Genomic DNA, 24,677 nt, shown 5'->3' on the forward strand with positions numbered 1-24,677 from the left:
CTTTGTTTCTGCTTATTTATCTTACATTGAGGTACTATAACTGTAATAGAGCTGTTTCTCGCAATACCAGGTTGCAGTGAAGAGGTTTTATGGTAGGGCTTCCGAAGGAGGAGATGGAAGGAAACACCAAATCCATCTTGGAGGGGTTTGGGGCTAGGGTTTAAGGGTTTTGGAGTGGGCCGATTGATTGGTCAAAGAGTGCAGGGGTGAAACCATGGAACAGGGAGATGAAGATACTATTCTCATGCTGATTTGATTCCTCTGTAGGGTGTCTTTAAACTGGTCTTAAACTGGTGACAGCTGTTTTACTGTAATTCCAGAACCTGAAAAACATCTTAAGCAATTCTTTTTTTTTTTTTTTTTTTTGAGACAGAGTCTCATCTGTCGCCCAGACTGGAGTGGAGTGGCACAATTGCTGCTAACTGCAACTTCCCCCTCCTGGGTTCAAGTGATTCTCCTGCCTCAGCCACCCAAGTAGCTGTATTACAGGCATGCACCACCACACCCTGCTAATTTTTTGTATTTTTAGTAGAGACGGGGTTTCACTATGTTGGCCAGGCTGGTCTTGAACTCCTGATCTGGTGATCCGCCCACCTCAGCCTCCCAAAGTGCTGGGATTACAGGCGTGAGCCACCGCGCCTGGCCTCATCTTTAGCAATTCTTAAAAGCCTTATAATTCTAACTCAAAAACCTTATTTTTAGGAACCATGGAGATGTAAATGGACAGTATCTAGTGTATTGTGACTTTTGGTTACAAGAAAATGGGTCAAAATGCAGCTTGATTAATGCTTAATTATAATTATGTTTCTGTCCAGAATTCTCATTAACCCTGTGAGGATGGCTTCAGTACAGGTGGATATATATGAATTGACTTTTGAAAAATCAATTTTTAAAGATTAAATTTGGTTTTAGAAATTTAAACTATCCTTAGATTAATACAGTTTTACTTAGGATAATGTACACCTTTCAAAGATAGTAGACTGAGGTAAAATGTATTGATTGCAGAAAAGTGTGAACAAATTTTGTAGGTTGTCTAGTTCATTGGTTTTCCTACAATCTGCAAAGATGTGTTAAGAAATCAACTTAGGCACATTAGCATTTTAGAGAGTTTATTTGAGCAAGGGTGATTCATGAACAGGCAGGGCCAAACTGCAAGCAACTGGGTCTCTACTACAGAGGTACAAGGGGGGAAAATTTTATAAGGTGCCCACAGAAGCAAGACAAAGAAAATACTTGGTTAAAGTTGAAAGGACCTAGTTAGAGGTTAGATGGTGGTTTCTAATTGGTTAAGCTTGTTTGGCTGTTTACACTGAGTCGGGTGTTAGTTTGCTTGGTGCTGGAACCTAAATGGTGGAACTGTTACCAGCAGCAAATCCGATGGGTCTGCAGCAGACTCCATCCTTGCCCCCCCCGGAGGAGAGGAGGGAATTTGGCCGGGGAGGCGTAAGGTAGCATGACAGTCCAAGGCAAGTTTTAGAGCAGGAGTAAAAGTTTTAGAGCAAGAACAAAAGGAAGCAAAGTGCATTTGAAGAGAGCCAAGCGGGTGACTTGAGAGATCCAATTGCCTTGCTAGGCCCTTGACTTGGGGTTTTATACATTGGCATGGTTCTGGGGTTTCCATTTCTCCTCCTCTGATTTTTCTTTGGGGCGGGCTGTCTGCATGCACAGTGGCCTGCCAGCACTTGGGAGGGGACGCATGTGCAGTGTTTTTACTGAAGTTGTGCACGTGTTCACTGGAGGAGTTTTTCCCTTACCAGTCAAGCCTTCCTAAAGGAAGGTCATATATGAGTTAAATGCCACTATTTTGCCTCTTAGGGTGCGTGCTTGAGCCTGCGCGCCCAACTCCTGAGATCTTATCAGGAAGCGGCTGATCACCAGCTTCAGGTGTTTCCTATCTATTGGGAGGCCATCTTTCCCTGGCGCCAGCTGCCACTCATTATTATGTTAGAGACACAGCTTAACAACTGCCTGACCATCACCTGATGGTCGCCTGACATTCCTGGTGAGGGGGCCCTCCCCTGCCCTGCTCATGTCTGACTAGCTACCTGCTCCAACATTTCCCCCCCTCAAGAGTCCAAGACCCAATTATCTGGGAAAATGGACGAAGGTCAGTCTTCTTTAACTGCTTCCTGCTGACAGACGGGCTGTAGTGGTTGTTCTGTGGGTCTTGGCCTCTTGCTAGCTGTCAGGGCAGGATGGCTCTGTGGATTGGCAAAAACCATATCCAGCCAGGTCCACGGGAGACGGGGCAGGATTTTGCCTCTGTCATGTCCCACTAGCGAGCAGTCTAGGGGTCCTCCTTAGAAGGGTGACTCTTGAATATTGCGAGGACGGCGTCCTGCACTGAGATTCGTCTGGAGCTTTATGGCCTGAAGGCGAGAGGAGACAAATTGGGTTATTAGATTTAGGAGACATGGACCAAAAAGGAGCAAAAGTAGGAGACTAACAAGTGGGCCTGTAAGGGGAAGAACCCAAGAGAACCATTTCCAAGTTCCTTCCCAATTTAACCAACCCTGAGTGGCTCGTTCCCGTAAACTGGAGGCTTGATTTAGGAGTTGTCTGATGTTGTCTTGTACTTTTCCTGATTGATTTACCCAAAAGCAACATTTTTCATCTAAGGCCAAACAAATTCCTCCCTGTGCTGCCGTTAACATGTCTAGTCCTCGACGATTTTGAAGGACTACGGCTGCTAAAGAGTCGATTTGCTCTTGCATGGTCGTTAAGGCTTTAGCCATGGTGTCAATGTTGTTGGCTATTTCCTTTGAGAGCTGGCTATAGGTGAGGGAAGCTTTTGTGATTCCAGCAATTCCGGTTCCCGTACCGGCTAGAATGCCGAGTCCCGCGAGAAGGGGAATGAAATGGATTGCCCTCCTCACCCTGGGCAACTGGGAATTCCCATAGATTGGTATTGGAAGAGAGAGATTGCCAGGAGCTATGAATATGTCTGGGGTTACATAGCCTATGGTACAAGTTCCAGTCCAGTTACTGGGGAGGCATTGGTGAATCAACTGGCCACAAATATAAAAGGCTCCTTGAGTTTTAAGGCATGTAGAGATATGGAAATGAAATAAGGGGGTGAGGGAGGTTCCAAAAAATTCTGAGACTGCTGATATGCCCAGGTAGCTGGTGGCTATAGTCATGCCTGCTAAGACTTGGACGCAGGGTGTTTGGCTCTGGTTAGCTCCCTTGGTTTTATTTTCCCAAAAAAGAGAATTTCGAGTTTGGTCCAATAGAACCCATTCCGCTGTAGAGCTGAGGTTGGAAATTTGCAGACATTGGTTATAATCAGCAGGCCGGAACCAGAAGTTTCGAGTACTGCATGAGCTTGGGCGTCCCTGGCAAAACCGGCTGGATTTATCTAGCAAAGTTCCCTGAGGAAAAGTAATATTTGGAGGTTTGGGGAATCTTGGTTGATGGCGGAATTGGTTGTGGGTGTATGTTTGGTAAGTCTGTTGGTTAGAATCTACAGTGAAAGTAACATTACAGACTGTACCTGGAAGAGTGCCTACATTTGTTCCATTTTTCCTTTTGGCCGTAACACAAATAGGGGCTATTCCCATTAAGTTGATATTAGTAAAGATGGGTCCGAAAATGGGAGGTTTCTGGCGGATATCAGGGAAATCTTGCTTTACCGTTGAAAGAAGGCTATTTGCAGGCCTCATCAGTCCTTTCAGATTAGGGTCCCATCGATAGGAAATATGTAATTCCGCCTCTATGCTTGTCCATTCTCTGGGCGAGGCTGGATAAGCTGTCCCTGGTGTTTCAGTGGAAGAGCTAGTACATAACCAGCAATTGGTGGAGTAAGGGGATCCTGTACTTTGGAGCAGTTGCTGAGCTTTTTCCAATAACGGGAAATCAGGATGGCGGTAGGCTGCTAGTGAAGGTGTGAGAATGAGAACCAGCAGGAGCAGGCCCATGGTGACCTAAGAGAAACTGGTCACAAAACGAGCTGCCAATGGAACTCCTGGTGGTGTACAAGTTAGGGTTAAAATAGTGATAACAATCAGAGCAATTGCCAATAAAATTTCTAGTATTGGGATCACCTTACTTTGAGGTGAAAGGATATTGGTGGGGCATTACTTATCTTTTTGTTTAAAGAGGAATTTTAGATCTTCCAGTGCCTTGCAAGTGTATTCCGGAGCTGAGGTTGCTGGTTCTGGCTCTGGAGTTTAAGGGCTTTTCCACAGCTTCACTTGGGTGTGATGGATCTAGCTGGCAGTCTCCAGTACTGTAATGGCTGTAGGGGTAGATAATAGAATGGTGAAGGGGCCCTTTCAAATAGGAGTTTGTTGGGAATTTGAGGTTCCATCCTTCCAGGTGTTAATGAGAAGTTGTGAGCCTACAGGGTATAGAGGTGGGGATTTTTCCCCTTCAGATTTCAGGTTTGTTTGTAAACCATATTCCCAGAGAGCCTGTTAGAAGCCTGCTAAAGAAGAAACATAGTGGGTGATTTTAGCAGTTTCTTCATCTAGTAATGACAGAATATAGGAATGGCCTACCATATAAAGCCTTGAAGGGGCTTAATTGCACGGGAGCCTTAGGGAAAACGAATCAGAAGGAGGGCTAAAGCTAAGAGGTACACCCATGGCTGTGCTGTTTCCTGGCAGTTTGTTGGGGATGTGTTAGAGGGTTTGGTTATTTCCACTTTTCCTGAAGATTACAGTCTCCTGGCAGAGTGAAGCTTTATGTCCAGGGCACTACTAACCTGTTGAGTTAATTGAGAAATGAAGGATGGACCATTGTCATTCTGCAATGACCTGGGTTGCCTGAACTGAGGAATGAGTTCCCTTAGGAGGAATTTAGCTACCTCCTGTGCCTTTTCAGTCGTTGTGAGGCAGGCTTCTACCCATCCTGTGAAGGTGTCTACACAGACCAAGAGATACTTAAACCTGTGGTATGCAGGGAGCTGAGTGAAGTCCATCTGCCGGTCCTCCGCAGGGTATGTACCTCTCCTTTGGGTTGGACTTACTGATGGAGAGGGCTTCCCCGTCTGGGGATTATTTATAGTGCACAAAGTGCAGGCTTGACAAACCTGTTGAATAGTTTTATTTAGTCCCTCCCCCACTGAACACCGGTTTACAAATTTGCCTTAGACTGTCTTTTCTAAAGTGGCGGGAGTCCTGTAAACTCTTGATGATTTCCATTGGTAGGCTTTAGGTAGACGGAGAAGTTCTCCCAACCTATATCATCCATTGGTTTCTTTTCACTACCCATGTTGGGTGGCCCAATCTGTTTCTTCCTTAATGTATTGGAGAGAGAGCAGTTCACTGGGGAGAGAGATGAGCAAGGCCCCCATGAAGGTATCTTTTGAGATGCCTGTCTCTTTAGCTGTTTAGTCAGCTAACCTATTTCCCCATGCAGTTTCATCAGAGCCCCTTTGGTGTCCTTTACTGTGCACTATTGTCACTTCCTGGGGCAAATGAACAGCCTCTAATAGCTCTAAGATTTGAGGCCCATACTTAATTTGAGTATCTGGAGCTGTTAGGTACACCCTCTCCTTCCAGATAGCCATGTGAATGTGAAGCACCAGAAACGTGTATTTGGAATTTGTATATACTCTTTTTCTTTCCCCTAGTTTGGGGCTTTGGTCAGCACAGTGAGTTTTGGCTAATTGCACAGAGGTCCCCGGGGACAGAGCTTTAGCCTCTATAATTTGTTGAAGGGACATTGTACCATACTCTGCATATCTAGTTCTATCCCTGACAAAGCTATTCCCACCTGAAAACCGTATGTCGTGTGGATTATCTAGGAGCTGATCTTTTAAATCTTCCTGGCTGGCATAAATTTGGTTAAGTATCTCACAACACAAATGTGGTGTTATGGTCTCCTGGTAGTGGCAGTAAGGAAACTGAGTTAAGGGTGGAACACTGCTCAACTGTTACCTATGGGTTTTCTAACAACAAGACTTGGTACTTTAGGAGTCTGTTTTCAGACACGTTGTATTCTCTGTCTGCAAGGAAGTTTGGTGTTTGGACTAGATGTTGGATTCCCAGTTCTCTTGTTGGGGAGCAGATTAACAGGTCATCCATGTATTGTAGGAGACACTCTCTCCTCTCAAGACGTAGGTCCTGCAAATCTCTAGCCAGGGCTTGCCCAGACTAATGGGGACTCTCTCTGAAACCCTGTTGAAGCACTGTGCAGGTGAGCTGTTGACTCCTTCCTTTTCATTCTCCCACTCAAATGCAAATAGAAATTGGGAGGATGGGTCGAGGGGGAGATACAAAAGAAAGAGTCTTTAAGGTCTAAGACTGGAAACCACTGAGCATCTGGAGGTTGGGGAAGAATTACATATGAGTTGGGGATCATTGGGTGTATTGGGACTACTGCCTCATTTATGATTCGCAGGTCCTGGACTAGCCTGTATTTTTCATTGCTCTTTTTAACAAGTAAGATGGGGTGTTATAGGGTATTAATAATCCATGTTTTTGAAATTTTTCAGTCAGGAGCTGAAATCCCTCTTTGGCCTCCAGCTGAAGAGGAAACTGCCTTCTACAAGGATAGCTAGAAGGATTCTTGGGCTGAATTACTATAGGCATTGCCATTATGGCCTTTCCTGTTATTCCTGAGGCCCAGACCTCTGGATAAATGGGAAGGTCTGTGAACAGTTCATCCTCGTGTATGGTTTCCTTGAGGCATAAGATTGCATTTGAAAAAGGGGGTGTTGGCCCTGGAGGAAAGGTGAACTGAGCCTCTAGTCTGAGCAAGATATCTCTACCCAAAAGGTATGTAGGGTATTCTGGCATCACTAAAAATGAACGAGAAAAGACGGTTTTCCCCCACAGGCAGCACAGAGGAGGAGTAAACCTCCAGGTTACGGGCGCTTCCTATCCTCCCAGGAGGATAATTGCCTGGGAAAAGAGGTAAGCATTGAGCAGGCAGCCCTCATGTCCAAAAGAAAACTTACAGTCCTACTGGGCACATCCAAGGCAGCCCTTGGCTCTGTCCCTTCAATAGCGTTATTTGATCCAGGAGCCAAGTGGAGCGTAGGGCCCCCTTCAGCTCAAGGAGCTGAAGGCCATCCAGTTGGGATGTCCTGAGGGCCTTTCAGCTTTCAGGGTAGTCCTGTTTCCCAGTGGCCAAGCTTGTGGCAATTGGAGCATGGAGAGCTGGGGGTGGGGGTCCCTATCGGTTTGGGCACTGCCTTCTTGTGTGGCCTGGCTCCCCACAGAAGTAGCATTTGGGCAAAGGGATCTCCCTGGGGCCTGCCAGAGGTGGCTGGCAGGTTTGCAGGGCAGTCAGTAGTTGGAGCTGTTGCTTTTCCTTTTGCCTCTCCTTTTCTTGAGCCCTTTCCTACTCCTCCTGGTTTTGGTTGTAAAAGACCAAGGAACCTACTTTGCAGATGTCAGGCATAGGGATACTGGGATCCAGTGCTAGTTTCTGGTGTTTCCTCCTAATATCTGGGGTTATTTGAGTTAGGGAAATGATCCTTTATGAACAGTTGTCCTTCTAGTGGGTCTGGGTCTAGGTTAGTATGTTTCACTAGGGCCTCTTCTAGCCTGTCTAAGAAAATGGTGAGGTTTTCATAAGGCCCTTGATCTGTCAAGGCCAATTTATTACAGTTCACAGGCTTTGCTCTGCTAGCTTTCATTCCTTCTATCAGGCAGAGGAACCTGTGGTTCCTTGCTCATGTACTCCCCTGCATATTGTAATCCCAATTGGGGTCGACCTGGGGAACTATGGTGGCCCCCACAGAGTAGCCACCAGTGTCAGTCATGTGCATTGTGTTTGCAAATTGTTGGACCGCCACCATAATGGAGTCACATTCTCCCTTAGGCAGAGTTTGCCCTAGTATGACTGAGAGGTCCCTCCTGGTGAGTTCAGATGTTAAGCCCAGTTTATAAAACACTTTGATATATTTGTCAGGGTCCTCCATAAACTTCCCTAGTTCCATTTTAAGTTGGCTGAGGTCTTGCACAGTGAATGGAGTCTGGACTCCAGTGGGTCCACTGGGACCACTAAACCTCCTGAATGGGGCATAACTTAAGGAGGTGGTGTCCAGAGGATGGCCCTGGGTAGGGAGGAGAAGGCTTCTGGGAGACTTCGATATAATTGGGTAGAAGGGGCAGTGGGGCTTGAGCTCTGGGTAAACCTGATGAGGGGCCTCCTGAACCAATGGGAAGGGGCTGCATGACTATGGCCATGGATCTGTTTTACAAGCCCAACAAAGGTCAGGGTTGTTTCTTAGGGCCATGAAGGCCAGCACATAGGGGATTTCTGTCCATTTTCCCTGGTGGTAGCAAAACAAATCTAGTTGATGGATCATATTTAAATTTGTGCTTCTATTTTCTGGCCAAGATTCCTGGTCCTAGAGCTTTTATTCAACCCAGGCTGTATTACAGAAAAATATTAGCCTTTTCCTTTTTAGGGTTTGGGAGTCAAACTTTTCCCAGTTCTTGAGGATGTATCCTAGTAGTGTGTCCTGTGATTACCTGTCCACAGAGAGAACAGAGGAGAGAAGAGAAAAAGAAGGCAACCCCTCCAATTTCCCTACTGTCTTTTTCCTGAACTTACAGCAGACCAGAGTGGGTAGGGCATTACCCCATTCATCCATTTTTCCTTTGCGTATGGCAGTGTCCCCCATTCATTCTAGGGGTTCCAGAATGAACCAGTGCTTACCAGGTACCCCTAACCTTGGTCCCATCTTGTTTTATTGAGGCACAATTACCCGTTTGTAAAGAAAGAACAGAGGCGAGAAGAGGGCATCTCCCCTTGTTCTCTTAATCCTGTGCCTATGGCAGACTACAGTGAACAGGGTGCCCTCCCACTCATCCAAGGGGTTCTGGAATGAACCAGTGTTTACTGGGTACCCCTACCCTGATCCCATCCCATTTCTGGACCAGCCTTCATCTGTGTTGCAGTGGTAATCTGTTTTGTGTTTGTAGTCTGGAACTAGTCTTCATCTCTGTTCTATGGGTACTTTGGTCTCTTGCATCTGCCTCCTTGGGCTGTCGTATATCCTTGTCTCCATGACTTTATAGTGACCCTTGTTCAGAGCATTCTAGCAACAGAATGATTATCTCTTCTCAGATTCTCATTTCCCATGTTCTTTAAGAAGATGAGAAGCCTGTTTTTCTGCCAATTGCTGCAAGGGGGCTGGACTTCTCTCCCTTCAAATATAACTTTGAAGGTCCTGATACATATTGAGAAGGGCGTGGAGGTGATTAGAGGAATGGAGGAAAATTTGTATTTGGGATTCTTCATCCTCCCAGGGTAACATGCAGAACAAATGCTTAAAGAGGTAGAACAATCCCTCTGCTACAGGAGGAAGCGGGAGGAATCAAGAGGAATACTCATGGAAAGCCTTCATATGTTCGCAGAAACAGCAGCCCTTGGATTTGAGAGGGCAACGTTTATTTGCCCTCTTGATTTAAAGGAGGAACCTCTGGAGGACTTGGTGTTTGGGATAAGGCCTGGCAAACGGCAGAGAATTTTCCTTCCCCACAAAGGGGTGCTAACTCAGAAAAAAAGCGAGTGGGTGGGGTCCTTAAGGGCTACAGAGTGAGGTCCTATGCAAGCAAGCAAACCACTCAAAAGCCAGGGAGAAACATGGCCCTGGAGCATAACAGGGATGAAAAGCATATGGTAAGTCATAAGGAGCTGACAGAGCTAAGGTTCTGATTAGTGTCTATCCCGGCAGTGAGCCAACAGACAGGGAAAAGTTTGGAGGTCATCCGAGCTGGTAGGGTAACAAGTATAAATATCAGGGGACATCCGTAAGGGAGTCCATCTCTTGGTTGCCAGGCTAACACAGCAAGAGCTGCGGGTGCATGAATAACAAATAGGGAGTGTGTGTTTAAGGCAGAGAAGAAAGTTGCAGGGCATGCAAAGTAAGAACAGAGAAAAGACAGACTTACCCCCAAGGCAGTTGGTCCAATGGGTGTGCGAGGTCATTTTGGAATACATACAGAGAAAGGAAAATAGGTGGTGGTGGGTTTTTGGGAAAGAGCTGATTTTAGTTGAAAAAGCAGAGGAAACACCAGATACTACATGGTTGTAGGTTTTAGCCCTACCACTCTCATCAGCCTCCTGTCCAGGGGGGGTCATTAGTGTCTCAGGTCTACTTGGTGCAGACTCCAAGGTCCTTCCCACACCTGCAAGCCATCCTTCGGGGTGAGCAGAGAGAGCAGCCAGGGGGAGCAGAGCCACTGTGGTTGAGAGGAATCGTTCTAGGGGTAGGTTAGTAAGCAGGAGAGTGAAAGAGGAGAAGGAAACCACGTACGAGGGTTGAACGCCTCCAGCCAAAGAAGGCAAGGCGTAGAGGTGTCTTACCACTAGGGAAGGTATCCGAGTCACTGCACCATTTGAGAGATCCAAGTGCCCTGTTCAGCCCTTGACTTGGGGTTTTATACATCGGCATGGTTCCGGGGTTTCCATTTCTCCTCCTTGGATTTTTTTCCTTGGGATGGGCTTTCTGCTGTGCAGTGGCCTGTCAGCACTTGGGAGGAGCCACATGTGCATTTGTTTACTGAAGTTGTGCGCATGCTTTCTTGAGACATTTTTCCCTTATCAGTCAGGTGTTCCTAGAGGAAGGTCACATACTGGTTAAACTGTCATTTTGCTTCTTAGTGCGCATGCTTGGAACCACTTGCCCAGCTTCGGAGATCTTATCACGAAGTTGCTGATCACCAGCTTCCGGTGTTTCCTGTCTTTTGGGAGACTGTCTTTCCCTGCTACTGGCTGCAACCCATTATTATTATTTTAGAGAAACAGTGTAACAACCACCTGATCATCACCTGATGGTCGCCTGACATTCCTGAGCTGGGGGCCCTCTCCTGCCCTGCTCATGTCTGCCTGACTACCTACTCTAACAGAACCAGCTTAACCTAATGGCCTCCTGGTGGAACTGCTTTCTTTTTTTTTTTTTTGGAGACAGTCTCGCTCTGTCTCCCAGGCTGGAGTGCAGTGACGCAATCTTGGCTCAGTGCAACCTCCACCTCCCGGGTTCAAGTGATTCTTGTGCCTCAGACTCCTGAATAGCTGGAATTACAGGTGTGCACCACCATGCCCAGCTAATTTTTGTATTTTTAGTAGAGACAAGATTTCACCATGGTGGCCGGGCTGATCTTGAACTCCTGACCTTAAGTGATCTGCTGTCCTTGGCCTCCCAAAGTGCTGGGATTACAGGCATGAGCCACCGCACCTGGCCCAAACTGCTTTCCATAAACATAAATTTACCTTTCTAATGTAAATCGAATCATACAACATGCTTTTTGTGTTTGACTTCTTTCTGCTAGCATAATGCTTTTGAAATCTATTTGTGTTGTGTATATCAGTAATACATTCTTTTCTATTGCTGAAAGAGTATTCCATTGTATAGATATACCACAATTTGTTTATCCATTTACTCATTGATGGACATGAGAGTGGTTTCCGGCTTTTGGCTGTTAGTATTATTATTGTTTTATTTATCTATTTTTTTGAGATGGGGTCTTGCTCTGTCGCCCAAGCTGGAGTGCAGTGGTATGATCTTGGCTCACTGCAACCTTTGCCTCCTGGGTTCAAGCAATTCTCCTGCCTCAGCCTCCCAAGTAGCTGGGATTATAGGCGCCTGCCACCATGCCTGGCTAATTTATTTTATTTTATTTTATTTTATTTTATTTTTTTTTTGTATTTTTAGTAGAGACAGGGTTTCACCATGTTGGCCAGGCTGGTTTCGAACTCCTGACCTCAAGTAATCCACCTGCCTGGGCCTCCCAAAGTGCTGGGATTACAGGCGTGAGCCTGTAGTAGTATTATTAGTAGTTAGTAGTATTATTAACATTCAATTGCAAATCTTGGTGTAGACATATGTTTTCATTTCTCTTGAGTAACTTTATAAGAAACTGCCAAACATTTGCATTGCCAACAGTCATGTGTGAGAATTTGTTACTCCGCATCCATCACCAACATTTGATGGTATTGTCTGTTTTTAATTTAGCCATTTTAGAGGATGGGCATTATGCTTTTGATTTTTGTTTCCTTAATGACTAATTATTTTGAGCATCTTTTATGTGTTATTTGCCATTCTTTCTACCTTCTGTGTAAATCATCTGTACAAGTTTTTTCTACTCATTTAAAAAATTGTGTTACTTTTATCAAGTTGTAAACAATTCTTTATTCTGGATACAAGTTTTTTTTGTTTATTTGTTTTTATCAGATATGTTTTGCAAGTATTTTCTTCTATTCTGTAGCTTGCCTTTTTATTTTTATTTTTTTGAGATGGAGTCTTGCTTTGTTGCCCAGGCTGGAGTGCAGTGGCACAATCTTGGCTCACTGCAGCCCCAGCCTCCTGGGTTCAAAAGGTTGCCCTGTTTCAGTCTCCCCAGTAGCTGGGAATTACAGGCATGTGCCACTATACCTAGCTAATTTTTGTATTTTTAGTAGAGGCAGGGTTTCACCATGTTGGCCAGGCTGGTTTCAAACTGCTGATCTCAGGTCGTCCACCCATCTCGGCCTCCCAAAGTGCTGGGATTACAGGCATGAGCCACCGCACCCGGCTGCCTTTTTATTTTTAAATGTCATTTGTTTTGTGTTGTTATTGTTTGATAAGTCCTGCTTATCAAGTTTGTAAGGTATGACATATAACGTTATTCTTTTTTTTTTTTTTTTTTTTTTAATTTTTTTGAGACGGAATCTCACTCTGTCGCCCAGGCTGGAGTGCAATGGCGCGATCTTGGCTCACTGCAACCTCTGCCACCAGGATTCAAGCGATTCTCCTGCCTCAGCCTCCTGAGTAGCTGGGATTACAGGTGTGCGCTACCACGCCTGGCTGATTTTTGTATTTTTAGTAGAGATGGGATTTCACCATGTTGGCCAGGCTTGTCTCGACCTCCTGATCTCAAGTGATCTACCTGCCTCGGCCTCCCAAAGTGCTGGGGTTACAGGCGTGAGCCACCGGGTCCTGCCGGCCGGCTTTCCTTCCTTCTTCTTTTTTTTTTTTTTTTTTTTTTTTTGACAGAGTCTCACTCTGTCACTCAGATTGGAGTACAGTGGTGTGATCTCTGCCCACTGCAACCTCCGCCTCCCAGGTTCAAGCGATTCTCGTGTCTCAGCCTCCCAAGTAGCTGGGACTACAGGCATGCAGTACCACACCCAGCTAATTTTTGTATTTTTTTGCTAGAGATGGGGTTTCCCCATGTTGGCCAGGCTGGTCTCAAACTCTGGGCCTCAGGTGATCCGCCCACCTCAGCTTCCCAAAGTGCTGGGATTATAGGCATGAGCCACTGCTCCTGGCCAGCTTTGCCATGTTCTGTTGGTTAGAAGCAGATCAGTTTCTACCCACATTCAAGAGGAGGAGTCATACAATGATTACACAAAGGATTGACTCATTGGGATTACTAGAGTGTGTCTGTCACATTTGACATAATTTCTTTGTAAATGTTTGGTAGAATTCATTTGGGCTGGGACTTTTCTTTTTGGAAAGATTTTCAATTACAAATTCAGTTTCTTTATTAGATATTGGACTATTCCAGTTACCTGTTTCTTCTTGAATGAGCTTTCATAGTTTGTGTTTTTCAGGCACTGTGTCTATTTACTCTGAATTGTATAATTTATAGGGATAAAGTTTATAATATTTCTTAATTAGCCTTTTAACACCTGTAGGATCTGATATTGGTTATTTGTGTCCTTTCTTGTTTGTTTGTAATTGGTCTGACTAGAGGTTTATAAATTTTATTGATCTTTTCCAAGAACCACCTTTGGTTTAATTGATTGTTTTCTGCCTATTGCTTGTCCATATTCTGTTTCATTGGTTTATGCGTATATCTATATATCTTTCCTTCTGCTTATTTTGAGTTTAATTTGTACTTCTTTTTCAAGTTTCTTATGGGGAAATCTTGGGTTATTGATTTTAGACTTTTCTTATTTTTAAGAAAATAGACATTTAATGATAATTGTTTCTTTTTCTTTTCTTTTTTTTTTTTTTTTTCTGAGACATAGTCTTGCTCTGTTGCCAGGCTGGAGTGCAGTGGCGCAATCTCAGCTCACTGCAACCTCCACCTCCCGGGTTCAAGTGATTCTCCTGCCTCAGCCTCCTGACTAGCTGGGACTGCAGGTGCCTGCCACCACGCCCGGCTAATTTTTGTATTTTTAGTAGAGACGGGGTTTCACCAGGTGGGCAGGATGGTCTCAATCTCTTGACCTCATGATCCGCCTGCCTTGGCCTCCCAAGGTGTTGAGATTACAGTCGTGAGCCACCATGCCTGGCCGACGTTTAACAGTTGTTTGTAAGTATTGATTTTGACGTTTAAATTTTTATTCAATTCAAGATATTTTCTAATTTCACTTGTGATTTCTCCCTTGAACCATGGATTATTTAGAAGTATGTTGTTAAATTTTGAATATTTGTTCTTTTCCAGATATTTTCATTATCAGTTTCTAATTTGACTTTTTTATGGTCACACAATGTAGTTTGTATGATAAAATTTAGGAGGGTTTACTCTTACATTTAATGGAACTTATGATACAGAATATGGTCTATCTTTTTTTTTTTTTTTTTTTTTTCTTTTTAAGACAGGGTCTCTCTCTGTCACCCAGGCTGGAGTGCAGTGGCAAGATCTCCGCTCACTGTGACCTCTGCCTCCCGGGTTCAAGCGATTCTTGTGCCTGAGCCTTGCAAGTAGCTGGGATTGCACGCCCGGCAAATTTTTGTGTTTTCAATAGAGATGGAGTTTCACCATGTTGGCCAGGCTGGTCTCGAACTCCTGACCTCAGGTGACCCGCCCGCCTCGGCCTCCCAAAGTGCTGGGATTACAGGTGCATGCCACCATTCCTGACCAATTTTTGTATTTTTAGTAGAGATGGGGTTTCGCCATGTTGGCCAGGCTGGTCTCGAACTCCTGACCTCAGGTCATCTGCCCACCTCAGCCTTCTAAAGTGCTGAGTTTAAAGGCGTGAACCACCACCTGTGGCCAGTATATGGTTTGCCTTTGTGAACGTCCCATATATAATCGAAAAGAATGTTTTTTTCTGCTATTGATTGAAGTGTTCTGTACATCTCAGGTCAGTTTGGTTGAGGGTTGTTTGGTACTTTTGTGAAAGGGCACCAGCAGCTTTTGCTATACAGTAGCTACTATGTTATATAGTAGGACTCTTCAGAGCAAACATTGAGCTCTGCAATGACTCAATTGGTCAAATTAATTAAATCTTGGTAGTTTTGGGAGTGGGGTTGGGGCAGGGAGAATAATAGTTGATTTGTTTTGAGTATCTACTTTGTGCCAGGTGCTGTTTTAAGGCATAGTGAACACACTGGAAAACTGATTAAATCATACGTTTCCTTTCCTTAAGAAACTTGTGTCTCATAGGGAAGGTGGTCAGTACTATGCAGGATGAAAGTGAGCATGAGGTGCTAAAGCAATTACCCAAAATAGGTCATATTGAAGTAATAGTATTGTAGAACGATCTAAAAGTTATATATTAATAATGCTTAAGATTCTTAGTTACAGTGGTAGTAGTCTCATATCTGTATTGTTTGCCTTAGAGGGGAGGAGGTTGGAGCCTATGAGATGGTAACAGAGCTAATATTTGATGAGTACTTATTATTTTAGCTTGTTACATGTATTAACTTTTAATTACCACATACCCTTTGAGAATGGGTACTGTTATTCACATTTTATAGAACAGGAAACTGAAGCACATAGAGGTTAACTTGCCGAAGTCAGAAATAAGTTACTGAGTTAGGATTCATGGAAGAACACTGCAGTCTAACATGCCTCTGAGATATAAGAAATTATGGGGACAATCCAGTTGATAGATACAAGGATGTGATCTAGGATAGAGAATGACACTAGGAGTGTAGAGAAGGAAACAGATGTGAGAGAATTTGTTAAAATAGAATCTATAGCACTGGGATACGATAAAAGTGGGAACAAAATGCTGAAGAAGAACTCTTTTCTGCCATAGAGATGGGGAGAGAATGTAGTTCTCCCAAAGAGCTGTTGGATGGAGACAGACAGCAGACGCATGCGCGTGCACTCTCTCCTCTCTCTCTTTCTCTCTCTCACTCACTCAGTTTTTGAGATGTCTTCAAACTAGCCAGGTAGAAATTCCCTCTTGAGGTTCAGGAAAGGTGGAAAGTATGGATGAAAATTTGATCCTCGGGCCGGGCTCGGTGGCTCACGCCTGTAATCCCAGCACTTTGGGAAGCCGAGACAGGCGGATCACGAGGTCAGGAGATCGAGACCATCCTGGCTAACATGGTGAAACTCCGTCTCTACTAAAAACACAAAAAATTAGCTGGGCATGGTGGCGGGCCCCTGTTGTCCCAGCTACTCAGGAGGCAGAGGCAGGAGAATGGCGTGAACCCGGGAGGCAGAGCTTGCAGTGAGCCGAGATCATGCCACTGCACTCCAGCCTGGGCGACAGAGTGAGACTCCATCTCAAAAAAAAAAAAGAAGATTTGGTCCTCATCATCTATAATAACGATGATATTTGGATCCATGGCAGTGTTGTGATCACCAGAAGAAGAAGAAGAGAACAGAAAGAGGAGAGAAGAGATTTTAAAAGGTAACTTGAAATGTCTTATGATTATTGGATAGAAAAGCTTTGGATTTGGAGGTACTATGATTCAAATGTGTGTTGATTTGATAGTGGTAACTCCAGGGGCTTAATAACTTCTAGCATTGCCTAGTGTGTCATTGAGAAAGGGGTGTGTACAATAGAGGGAGAATTTTAAGAATTAGAAGAGCTTGGCTTACTTGGTTAATCTATGTTTAGGACTTGGACATACTGTCTCATAGATGAGCCTTTGCTGCCTTCAGAGTAAAATGGAAATAAGGTAATAAGATTGAAAATGGAAAAGAGCTTTTTATAAATGTGAAATTAGTAGTGAGCCAGTCAACTAGCTACTTAGATACTATCATGAAGGTGAGATTATATAACTCCATTGGAATGATTCCACAATTTACAAAGATCAGAATTTGTAGTTATATTGCACCTCGGCTTTTGGACTGAAAATACCTTGGGTAGTGTGTCTTAATCTGTTTGGGCTGCTGTAACAGAAATACCATAGACCGGGTGGCTTATAAACAATGGAAATTTATTTCTCATGGTTCTAGAGGGCTGGGAAATCCAAGATCAAGGTACTGGCAGATTTAATGTCTGGTGAGGGCCTGCTTCCTGGTCCATAGATGTCTGTCTTCTCACTGTGTCCGAACATGGCAGAAGGGGAAGGAGTGAGGGAGCTCTCTGGGGTGTTATTTTAATAAGTGCATTAATCTCATTCATGAGGACTCCACCCTATGACCTAATCACCTCCCAGAGGCTCCACCTGCAAATACTGTCACATTGGGGATTAAATTTCAATATATGAATTTTGGGAGCACACAAACATTCAGACTACAGCAAGTAGCAAAATCGTATTCTCATTCTCTAGATAGTGCTTTGTGTTTCAGTCATACTGTCACCATGAAAATCGGAGAAATTTGATACGCTGTTAAGATTCATTGCTCTGTCTTATGTAGCTGGCTGTCTTCCAATGTCATGAGTCACTGTGTGCCTTTATTTTCTTATTTAGAAAATGGGAATAATGATTGCTGGTCTCATTCAGATGGATTATGTAAAAGCACAGTGATTGAATGTAAAAGCACTTTGTGAACTGATAACTGTGTAATTGAAGGTGAAATTACACTTCTCCCCTGGGTTTGTGGTGTGTTGATAGTGATGGTTCATCACTCAAGTTCATCTATCACAACCCTTCTGCTGCCAGCATGTTTATCTTACATAGAAAACAGTTTACAGTGTGTTTCATGAAATTCATCATTTGAACAAATGCTTAGTTATTGGCACACAGAAGTGAATGCTCTTTTGCCTATCTCAGAATACACACCCTCTATTGCTGATTAGTTATTCTGGCATACAGTGCGATACTGAAGCAAGACATAAACTTCCTTTTAAGCTGAAAAACTGCAAAACCCATCTTAACAATCAGTGTATTGTGGACTGTCCTTTGCCCCTCACCTCTCCTTTCTTTTTTCACTCTCTACTGTTTCTGTCTTACTAAATCCCAGGACATGGTTCCAGACCCATGCCCATAGAATAAGAGTTAAGAAGTTTCTGATATGTGCCCTTTGGGTCTGGGAATTGTATAAGCTATACTTCTGTAAGAAGTCCGCTGTAGGCATGCAGGGTGCAATGGGTAAGTCTTTTTCAGAAGAAGGCTGCCTGGGTTTTAGTGGTTTTACTTACTTCATTCCCCTGTCCCCCAAAATACATATGCTCACCTGGGAGAAGTTAGTCATTAGGTCCCAGAGTCCGGATTAGGTTGGTCTATATTTATGGTTATACAGGTGCCTCTCCCCCTCCCAACACACATACCTGCATACACACCCCTCTGCTGTTATTTGGTGCTCTCTTACCAATATCATGTAAAGGGTGATGCTTTATTTTCTATTACATAACTTTGCACTTGTCTTCTCTTCCACTCATTGTATAAAAGAGAATGAGTTCTGAATGCATAAGTGCTGTATTAAACATTCTATTAACCAGACATAATACAATTCTACTTGGAGCAAGATACAATCATTCTTTATGTCCACTTCTGACTATCCATTATGTTGGGCATCATATCCTTGGTCTTCCTGCAGCATTGCTCCACTCATCAGCAATGTCTGGCCAGTTTCTTTGTTGCTCCCCTTACATACATACCTACACCGTCTCACTAGTAAATACTGATTTTGCATTAAGCTGCCTTTTCTCAAGTGGAGTCTTCTCAGGTTCTCTGGTCAACTGTTGTTCTGTCTATCCCCCATGGGCACCCCACTGCTAATCTTTTTCTTCTTTTCCTTGGCCAGTCTCCACAATTGATTGGCAGCAGCACTCATGCTTCTTTTTCACTTCTTTTTGTCTTTTCCAAGGCTGCATGTCCATCGTAATCATCTAGGGAGCTTAAAAAAAAATGAATAAGCACAATCCCTGGAGATTGATTTTGGGATATCTGGGATGAGCTCTTGGCAATCTGTGTTTTCTAAAAACTCCTCAGCAGATTTTGAAGTTTGAATGATCCCTCTTGTGAAGGGTGCAGTGTGATAATCACATACCTTTAACTAGAATCGTTCCACTGGATAATAATTTTGAACTTGCCTTACTTTTACAGGTGTTCTTTTCCCTAAAAGGGAAAATATGAATCCTATCCTCTTGTGACCCTACCTTGCTCCGACTCTGAGTGGTTCCTCTGCCCTAGAGGTGGAGGACTTTTTGCAGTGTGGACCAAAAGTCAGGCCTGTGACCTTTTTGCAGTATGGACCAAAGGTCAGGCCTGTGACCTTTTTGCAGTGTGGACCAAAGGTCAGGCCTGTGACCTTTTTGCAGTATGGACCAAAGGTCAGGCCTGTGATCTTTTTGCAGTGTGGACCAAAGGTCAGGCCTGTGACCTTTTTGCAGTATGGACCAAAGGTCAGGCCTATCCTTTTGTGACCCCACCTTGTCCTGACTAAGTAGTTCCTCTGCTCTAGAGGTGGAGGACTTTTTGCAGTGTGGACCTTTATCAAAGGTCAGGACTGTGTTTTAAAGGAATTGAGGCAGATTCCAAGAAGATTAAAAGTTTTGGTTAGACATTATCTAACAAAATAATTGCCTGTCTGGGTTTTTTTTTGGGGATGGCTCCTGTGATAGAGGCTGTCCTCCAAGAGCCTATTGTCTAATAAAGGTAGAGGAGATATCATTACTGGGGATCTTTTTCCAGGCTGTTCCCTCTACTTCCCTCTTAAATCTCAAAAAACACCCATGTCAGCTGGGAGTGGCAGCTCACACCTGTAATCCCAGCACCTTGAGAGGCCAAGGCGGGAGAATCACTTGAACCAGGAGTTTGAGACCAGTCTGGGCAACAAAGCAAGACCCTATCTCTACAATAAATAAATAAAAACATCCGTGTCCTCTCAGGGATAGGCCCTATATCCATGTTCACTGTACCTGCTCCCTGGGGCTGACACTTGAACTCAGTTTAGGGCAGAGTTTCTACGTTGTGTTTTTTCTAGGTTTGTGTTTTAGAAAGTTGGGGGGAGGAGGAGCAATCTACAGAGAGAAGCATAGAGGAAAATGGAGCCGCTGTGCAGAGAGAAACAGATAATGCTGAGCAAATGACCTCAGTTCACGAGAACCTTCTCCTAGTTCTCGTCCCTTGTAAGGGCGCTTCCTCCCATGCTCTCTCAGACACCTCTGTAGCTTTTAGTAAATTCCCCTTTTTTTGTTTAAGCTAAGTCTTTGGAATTCTCTAATTTGAACTAAAAGCTGCTTTATTAAAATAACAAGAGATGAACTATGTGTGTGACTTTCTGTTTCGTGTTATATTTGTCATAAGATGATTACAAATACCATAGATGAATAGATTTTGAGCCCTATTAGCAGCAAGGAGTGTGGCATACCAGAAGTGTATGACAGAACAGTTTAGTTAAACTGAATAACAATTTGGCCATTAGATGATATGTGCAAAGCATTTTCTTACAGTTCTTATCCCAGAGTTTTAAAAGTTAGCTATTATTATTTTTATTGTTACATAATAATCATACATATTTATGGAGTATATGTGATATTTCAATACATACATATAATTTACTATGATCAAAGCAGGGTATTTAGCATATCCATCACCTCAAACATTTATCATTTCTTTGTGTTGGAAACATTTCAAATCTTCTAGCTATTTTGAAATATACAATACATTATTGTATGAATTTTTTATTTTTGTGGGTACATAGTAGGTATATATAGGGGGTACATGAGATATTTTGATACGGGCATGCAATGCATAATAATCACATCAGGATAAATGGGGTATTCACTACCTCAAGCATTTATCCTTTGCGTTATAATTCTTTTATTTTCTTTTAGTTATTTTTATAAATGTACAGTAAGTTATTGTTGACTGTAATCACCCTGATGTGCTGTCAAATACTAGATCTTATTCATTCTATCTAAATATGTTTTTGTACCCATTAACCATTCCCACTCCCTGCCCCTTCAGTACCCTTCCCAGCCTCTGGGAGCTATCATTCTACTTTCTGTAAGTTCAGTTGTTTTAATTCTTAGCTCCTACAAATAAGTGAGAACACGCAAAGTTTGTCTTTCTGTGCTTGGCTTATTTCATTTAACATCCTCCATTTTCATCCATGTTATTGCAAGTGACAGGATCTCATTCTTTTCTTTGGCTGAATAGGATTCCATTGTGTATATGTACCACATTTTTAAAATCCATTTGTCTGTTGATGGACACCTAGGTTGCTTCCAAATCTTGACTATTGTGAATAGTACTGCAGTAAACATGGGAATGTAGGTATCTCTTCAGTATATCGATTTCGTTTTTTTAGGGGAGTAGGTGGGGAAATACCTAGCAGTGGGATTGCTGGATCATATGGTGGTTTTATTTTTAGATTTTTAAAGGAACCTCCAAATTGTTCTCCATAGTGGTGTTACTAATTTATGTACACAGTGTTTCCACCAGCACTGTACAAGGTTTCCTTTTTTCTCCACGTTCTCACCAGCATTCGTTATTGTCTATCCTTTGGATAAAAGCCATTTTAACTGGGTGAGATGATATCTCATTGTAGTTTCGTTTTGCATTTCTCTGATGATCAGTGATGTTGAGCACCTTTTTATATACCTTCAGGTGGTTTCTTATCAGTAATGTCCTTTTCTTTCAGGTTGAAGAACTCCTTTTAGCACTTCTTGTAGGACAGGTTTGGTGTTGACTAAATCCCCTAGCGGGAAAGTCTTGATTTCTCCTTCATGTTTGAAGGAAATTTTTGCTCGATATACTGTTCTAGGATAATTTTTTTTCCTTCAGCATTTTAAATATGCCACGCCATGGCCGGGCATGGTGGCTCACGCCTGTAATCCCAGCATTTTGGGAGGCTGAGGCCGGTGGATCACCTGAGGTCAGGAGTTCGAGGCCAGCCTGGCCAACATGGCGAAACCCCGTCTCTACTAAAAATACAAAAATCAGCTGGGCATGGTGGCGTGCGCCCGTAATGCCAGCTACTTTGGAGGCTGAGGCAGGAGAATCACTTGAACCCAGGAGGCGGAGGTTGCAGGGAGGCAGAGGTTGCAGCGAGTCGAGATCGCGCTACTGCACTCCAGTCTGGGCAACAGAGTGAGACTCCATCTTAAAAAAAAAAAAAAAAAAAAGGCCTGGTGTGGTGGCTCACGCCTGTAATTCCAGCACTTTGGGAGGCCAAGGCGGGTGGATCCCTTGAAATCAGGAGTTTGAGACCAGCCTGGCCATCATGGTGAAACCCCGTCTCTACTAAAAATACAAAAATTAGCTGGGCATGGTAGTGCACACCTGTAATCTCAGCTACTCGGGAGTCTGAGGCAGGAGAATTGCTTGAACCTGGGAAGTAGAGGTTGCAGTGAGCCGAGATCGTGCCATTGCACTCCAGACTCCAGCCTGGGTGATGGAGCGAGACCCCGTCTCAAAACAACAACAACAACAACAACAAAATGCCATGCCACTCTCTCCTGACCTGTAAGGTTTCCACTGAGAGATTGATTGCCAGACATGTTCAAGCTTTTGAGTATCTTACTTGTTTCTTTTCTCTTGCTGCTTTTAGGATCCTTTCTTTGTCCCTTACCTTTGGGAGTTTGATCATTAAATGCCTTGAGGAGTCTTCTTTGGGTTAAATCTGCTTGGTGTTCTATAACTTTCTTGTACTTGAGTATTGATACCTTTCTCTAGGTTTGAGAAATTCTCTGTTATCTCTTTAAATAAACTTTGTACCCTAATCTCTCTCTCTACCTCCTCTTTAAGGCCTGTAATTCTCAGATTAGCCCTTCTGAGGCTATTCTCTAGATCTTATAGATGTACTTTATTCTTTTTTCTTTTGTCTCCTCTGACTGCATATTTTCATTTATTTTATTTATTTATTTTGAGATGGAGTCTCGCTCTGTTGCCCAGGCTGGAGTGCAGTGGCGCCATCTCGGCTCACCACAACCTCCGCCTCCCGGGTTCAAGCAATTCTCCTGCCTCAGCCTCCCGAGTATCTGGGACTACAGGTGCGTGCCACCACACCCAGCTAATTTTTGTATTTTTAGTAGGGGCGGGGTTTCACTATGTTGGCCAGGCTGGTCTCGAACTCCTGACCTCGTGATCCGCCTGCCTCGGCTTCCCAAAGTGCTGGGATTATAGGCGTGAGCCATGGCGCCCAGCCCTGGCAGCGTATTTTCAAATAGCCTGTCTTCAAGGTCACTAATTTTCTTTTGCTTGATCAGTTCTGCTGTGGAGAGACTCTGATGCATTCCTCAGTATGTCAGTTGAAAGTTTCAGCTCCAGAATTTCTGCTTGATTTAAAAAAATTATTTCAATCTTTTTGTTAAATTTATCTGATAGGTTTCAAATTCATTCTCTTTAATTTTGTTGAGCCTCCTCAAAACAGCTATTTTAAATCCTCTCTCTGAAAGGTCACATATCTCTGGGAGTGGTCTCTGATGCCTTATTTAGTTCATTTGGTGAGGTCGTGTTTTCCTGGATGGTCTTGATACTTCTGGATGTTTATTGGTGTCTGGGCATTGCAGAGTTAGGTGTTTATTATGGTCTTCACAATCTGGGCTTGTTTGTACCTGTCCTTCTTGGGAATGCTTTCCAAGTTTTGGAAGGGACTTGGGCATTGTGACCTAAGTCTTTGTTCACTGTAGCCATGTTTGCATTGGGAAGCATCCCAAGCCCAGTTATGCCGTGGCTCTTGCAGACTTGTAGAGTCACCACCTTGGTTGTCTTGGGTGAGATCCAGAAGAATTCTCTGGGTTAGCAAGGAGAAACTCTTGTTCTCTTCCCTTACTTTCCCCCAAACAAATGGAGTCTCTCTGTGCTGAGCTGCCTGGAGCTGGGGAAAGGATAACATAGTCTCACCCCTGTGGCCACCACTGCTGGGACTGTGCTGAGTCAGACTCGAAGCCAGCATAACAGTGGGTCTTGATTGAAGCTCATGGTGACCACTGCCTGGCTACCACTTATGTTTGCTTAAGGCCCAAGGGCTCTACAATCAGCAGGTGGTGAATCTAGTCAGGCTTCTGTCCTTCCCATTAGGGTGGGGTGAGTTGCCCCCTAGCTGTCTGGGAGCCAGAGCCAGGAGTTGGGAAACTTACAAATTTACCTGGTGCTCTCTATTCTACTGCAGCTAAGCTGGCACCGAAGCTGTAAGACAAAATCCCTCCCAGTCTTCCCTTTCCTCAAACAGAGAACTGTTTCCTTGTGGCCACAGCTGCCCTAGGCCCACAGGGACTACTGTCTTCCAGCCACCAGTGTTCACTCAAGGCTCAGTGTATTAGTCCACTTTCATGCTGCTGATAAAGACATACCTGAGACTGGGCAATTTACAAAAGAAAGAGGTTTAATTGGATTTACAGTTCCACGTGGCTGGGGAAGCCTCACAATTATGGTGGAAGGCAAGGAGGAGCAAGTCCTGTCTTACACGGATGGCAGCAGGCAAAGAGAGAATGAGGAAGACGCAAAAGTGGAAACCTCTGATAAAACCGTCAGATCTCGTGAGACTTATTCACTACCAGGAGAACAGTATGGGGGAAACTGCTCCCCATGATTCAGTTATCTCCCACTGGGTCCCTCCCACAACACGTGGGAATTATAGGAGTACTTGTGTGGGGACACAGCCAAACCATATCTAACTCAGTTAGCTTGTGGTGAGATTTGGGTGGGGACACAGCCAAACCATATCACTCAGTTAGCTTGTGGTGAATACTGTCAGGACTTAGTC

General features: G+C 43.9%; 2 protein-coding genes across 2 annotated transcripts in view; one reads left to right on the forward strand and one right to left on the reverse strand.

The window, feature by feature from the left end:
• Window positions 1–24,677, forward strand: part of SMIM13 (small integral membrane protein 13) — a 43,402-nt gene that overhangs the window by 7,941 nt on the left and 10,784 nt on the right. The gene's annotated exons all lie outside the window — the stretch shown is intronic.
• Window positions 1,093–10,428, reverse strand: ERVFRD-1 (endogenous retrovirus group FRD member 1, envelope). Its single transcript, XM_004043272.5, has 2 exons — window positions 10,270–10,428; window positions 1,093–4,237 (listed from the first exon to the last, which is right to left on the reverse strand). Exon 2 carries the CDS (start codon window positions 3,915–3,917, stop codon window positions 2,301–2,303), a length of 1,617 nt encoding a protein of 538 aa, XP_004043320.2. The 5' UTR covers window positions 3,918–4,237; window positions 10,270–10,428; the 3' UTR covers window positions 1,093–2,300.

The sequence above is a fragment of the Gorilla gorilla genome, chromosome 5, assembly GCF_029281585.2.
Source record: "Gorilla gorilla gorilla isolate KB3781 chromosome 5, NHGRI_mGorGor1-v2.1_pri, whole genome shotgun sequence".
NCBI lineage: Eukaryota > Metazoa > Chordata > Mammalia > Primates > Hominidae > Gorilla > Gorilla gorilla.

Excerpts from the sequence above, each read along its gene's own strand:
- ERVFRD-1 (XM_004043272.5), bottom strand. The coding sequence starts at position 3,917 with ATGGGCCTGCTCCTGCTGGTTCTCATTCTCACACCTTCACTAGCAGCC.